This window comes from Myotis davidii, unplaced genomic scaffold (genome assembly GCF_000327345.1).
Source record: "Myotis davidii unplaced genomic scaffold, ASM32734v1 scaffold827, whole genome shotgun sequence".
Taxonomy (NCBI): Eukaryota; Metazoa; Chordata; class Mammalia; order Chiroptera; family Vespertilionidae; genus Myotis; species Myotis davidii.
In genome coordinates, this window is record NW_006297815.1 from 687,639 (window position 1) to 691,461 (window position 3,823).

Here is a 3,823-nt window from a genome sequence, read left to right on the forward strand (position 1 = left end):
TGGGCAAGTAGTGAACAGTGAAAACAGTTTATGTCTCTCCCTGCCCTTGGAGATTAACACCTGAATCGTTAAGGGTTTGAGTAGCCCTCCATAAAGAAGAAAAGAGGCTAATACCGCCCCTCATTACATGCTGGATACAACCCACGTTTAATCCTTCACCTTAACAGAGGCTGTAAGTGCTGCAGTCTCTGAGTTGCACAGAAAGGTGGGATCTTGCTCAGGGCCACCCAGGTAGTCACGGCACAGCCAGTTTTCAAGCCCAGTTTTGTCAGTGCTCCGTTCTTGGTTTCACAAGTTACCCCCGTTCCCATCTTCGCCCAGGCCTCCTGGCCACATGCCGCCCAGGGGCACCCCCTGGGAGACGGTCTGAAACGATTCTCTTTCAGTTTGTGGCCTCTGTCCCCTCTGCTTCGCTTTACCCCCACACACCGCGCTTGATGTATGCCTCTTGCTGTCCAATACATTCAGACTCTGGATTTTGTTTTTCTTTTCCTAGAGCAATCCACATCCTTTGGTCTGGGCAAAACTGAAGGGCTTCCCGTTCTGGCCGGCCAAAGCTCTGAGGGATAAAGATGGGCAGGTGGATGCCCGGTTCTTTGGACAACACGACAGGTGGGAGTTAAAAACGGGCTGCAAACGTGTAGCTCTCGCTGAACCTTTGATACGGTCAGTGGGTACGAGGAGGAGCGGACTGGATGGCTATCGTTTTGTTGATTGTCACGATACCCACCGGTGATCGTGTAGTTTAAAAGTCCTGTTCTGTGCTGTGTCGGCCCTGGGAATAATGCATGGGCTTCAGCTTTTTCAGGTACATGAGAAGAGAATCTTGCTTTCGTGCTTTTCTTAATGAAACCAGCACCAGAATAAGGTTCCATGGTTATTTCAAATGCTGCTGTTCTTTTTCTTTTTTTTTTTTCCTGGAGTAAATCAAACCGTTGTGCAAATTGGTTTTCAAAATAATGCTCTCCGTGATCAGAAGCATTTCCCCATGTTACCAGTAAATGGATCTCCTATCATCACTGTGCTGGGTAGTGCGCCCCGCCCCCCTTTTCTTTGAAGCTAAATGAGAAATGATAAGGGGTGACTGTTTGGGCAGGTGTGAGCCCTCCCTCCCAGCCTTTCTGCCTTCCCCTCGCCCACTGCGAAGGGAGTTATTTCAGTGATTAGCAGTTCCCTTTAGAGCACAGCCCCCTGCCTGCCTGAGAACCACAGGTGGACGGAGATGAGCAGCAGTTAATATCTCAGCTCTACTTTAGCGAGTTAAGTTATGATTAAATAAGGCAAAAGCCCTTTGGAAGCCCCACCGAGCCGCTTGACAAAAGTGTGTGAGTGTGTCGGGGAGAATATGTAAAAGACATCATGCTGAATATTACACACAGCCACAGAATGCACAGACCGTGCGGTTTATGATTTCATACAACACCGGAATCTGCAATACCCCTCCCTGTTAAATTTTGCTTATCATCTTGCAAGTCAAAGAAAAGAGTGAATTCCAAAGTAATCCACAAAATCATTCACTAGGAACCCAGGCCGGCCAGTGTCAGGAGGCGAAATGGAAGTTAGCCAAGATGATCGTGGGTTTGATAGGAGGTATTACCCTTTATTTGATTTTGACTGTTTCTGTTGGAACACTCTTAAAAATTCATTTATTTGTTCACTCAAAGAAAAATGTATTTGGTGCCTGCTGTGGGCCAGGCTATGTGCTGGATGCTGGGGCTTTAGGATTGGGTAGGCATACAACACTGTGTCTGCCCATCAAGAGGGTGGCATCCTAGCGGGCAAGACTGATAATACACAAGTAAACAAACAGGTACGATGCTCTCAGGTCAGCAGAGGGCGGTGTGGCCCAGGGAAGAGCTGGGTAGAGGATGGCCAGAGAGAGCAGAGACGCGGGTGCAGAAGGGCCAAGGCCCATTGTGCTGATGGAGGGTGGGGGGTGGGGGTGGGGAGAGCCAGGAGCACGGTGTGGTTGGAACAGGATGAGGGAGGAGAGGATGATAAGATGTGGGGTTCAGAGGTTGGGCAGGCCCTGGATCACATGGGCTGTTGTCAGGAGTCTGGCTTTTATTTGAAGAGCGAAAGGCATTGGTGGCAGGCTGCAGACCTTCCTGCCTCTTCATTAGAACATCCACGTGTTAACCATCTTGATGGTTTGGGATTATTCTTGTTCTCCAGTGTGACGCAATATGGGTAGACTTAAGATACAGGCCCCTATGCACCAAGTGTTCCCAGACCCTGGGATCTGCTGTCAGCTGAGCCACTCTGCGTGGACACCCCTTGAAGGTGGCTTAGGGGCATGAACTTTGCTGGCTCTGGAGGCTGTTTTTTTTTAAAAGACAGCAGCACAAATCTGATTAGATTTTCTTGCGCTCCCTTGGTGTCCTCTGCCCCCTCAGAGGGAATATGCTGAGCTGTTGGGCTCATTTTCGGTGAGGAACATGCATTGGGCAAGGTGTTTGGACGCACAGTGGTGGAGTGGCCATATGCTGGCCTGTAGGAATGAGTCAGCCTTAGGCAGGGAGTCCCTGACTGCTGTGGGGGAAGCCACTCCTTCAAGGATGAGCATCCCTCCCTCCCCTGAGATGCCCTTAAAGCAGAATGGGGCCGTTTTGTCCACAGCTGGCTCTTATCAGACCCAGGAACAGGACGGGGAGACTTCAGGGAGGCTGTAAGGCGGGTAGCATGCTGCCCCATTTACGGGGAGTTTGCTTTCAGGGATGTAGAGCCAAAATGTGAGCCTGGACAGGTGTCAGTGAAATGGGCCAAGACAGCAGAATAGAAATATTACAGACAGTTACCTGGTCACCGTCAGGGTAATGAATCCTGGAGCCCAGGGAGGCTCTTCTGCCAATCAAGGCATGTTCTCAAGTGTCTCATCACGTGCCTTTTGTCCTTTAAAATATTTTCATTTCACCCGGCTGGTTTTGCTCAGCGGTTGAGCATCAGCCCATGCACCGAGAGGTTGCTGGTTCCATTCCTGGTCAGGGCACATGCCCAGGTTTTGGGCTCGTTCCCCAGCACAGGGTGTGCAGGAGGCAGCCCATCGATGTTGATGTTTCTCTCTCATCGATGTTTTTATTTCTCTCTCCCTCTCCCTTCCTCTCTCTCTAAAACCAATTAAAATATACTTAAAAAAAACCAAACACACAACTTTAAATGCTATGTAAAAAAATTATTAAAATATATTTTGATTTTTTTTCCCCAGACACACAGTATTATGTAAAAAAATAGAAAATATCTTATAAAATTCCTGCAGAGGTGGCATTAACTGAGGGCCAACTATGCAGCAGGCACTGCTTTAAGTGCTTTCTATAAAAGTTGCTTTTATCCCCATTTCGCTGGTAAGAAAACTGAGGCCCAGAGCTAGGAAGAACCTCAGCTGTGGCCTCACAACATTGCCCCCACAGGCTGTTGTATTGTTAAGCAAATCTAATTTTCCTTTAAATATCTCCTGGGCCTGCTTAAAGGAACAGAAACAGTCATTTTCCAGAAATCACTTGCCAAGCAACTTCATTGAAGGCACTTAAGAACCTGGGAAGAAACAGGTAAGGCCCTGATACCAGATGACAGTGTGCGGGAAACTCGATCCCGGTGACCGACTGGCTGACCAGCTCCTGGTGGTGCCGGGACTGGGGCATTTGTTTGCTCCCCTTAGTTCCCCTCCAGCTTGGGGCTCCTCCTCTATTTTACTGATGGCAGCGCTGAGGCTGGCTCAGGGACGGGGAGTCCCTTGTCTGCAGACAGCCCTGAGAGCCTGACCGCTCCGCAGACCTGTCCCGCCTGGTCCAGACGCTTGCCCACCAGCAGTAATGCTCGGAGTCTA

The 3,823-nt window shown here is 49.4% G+C and overlaps 1 protein-coding gene across 22 annotated transcripts in view; it reads left to right on the plus strand.

Moving 5' to 3' along the window:
* The window catches only part of ZMYND8 (zinc finger, MYND-type containing 8), a 111,089-nt gene that overhangs the window by 59,120 nt on the left and 48,146 nt on the right, over positions 1-3,823 (plus strand). For 11 of the 22 annotated variants that reach the window (XM_015570338.1, XM_015570342.1, XM_015570348.1 and 8 more), the window contains 2 exons: positions 497-612; positions 3,468-3,545. In XM_015570338.1, the coding sequence (XP_015425824.1) occupies positions 497-612; positions 3,468-3,545 (194 nt within the window). The remainder of the gene's footprint in view (positions 1-496; positions 613-3,467; positions 3,546-3,823) is intronic. The other 11 variants (XM_015570344.1, XM_015570351.1, XM_015570353.1 and 8 more) reach the window with 1 other exon arrangement.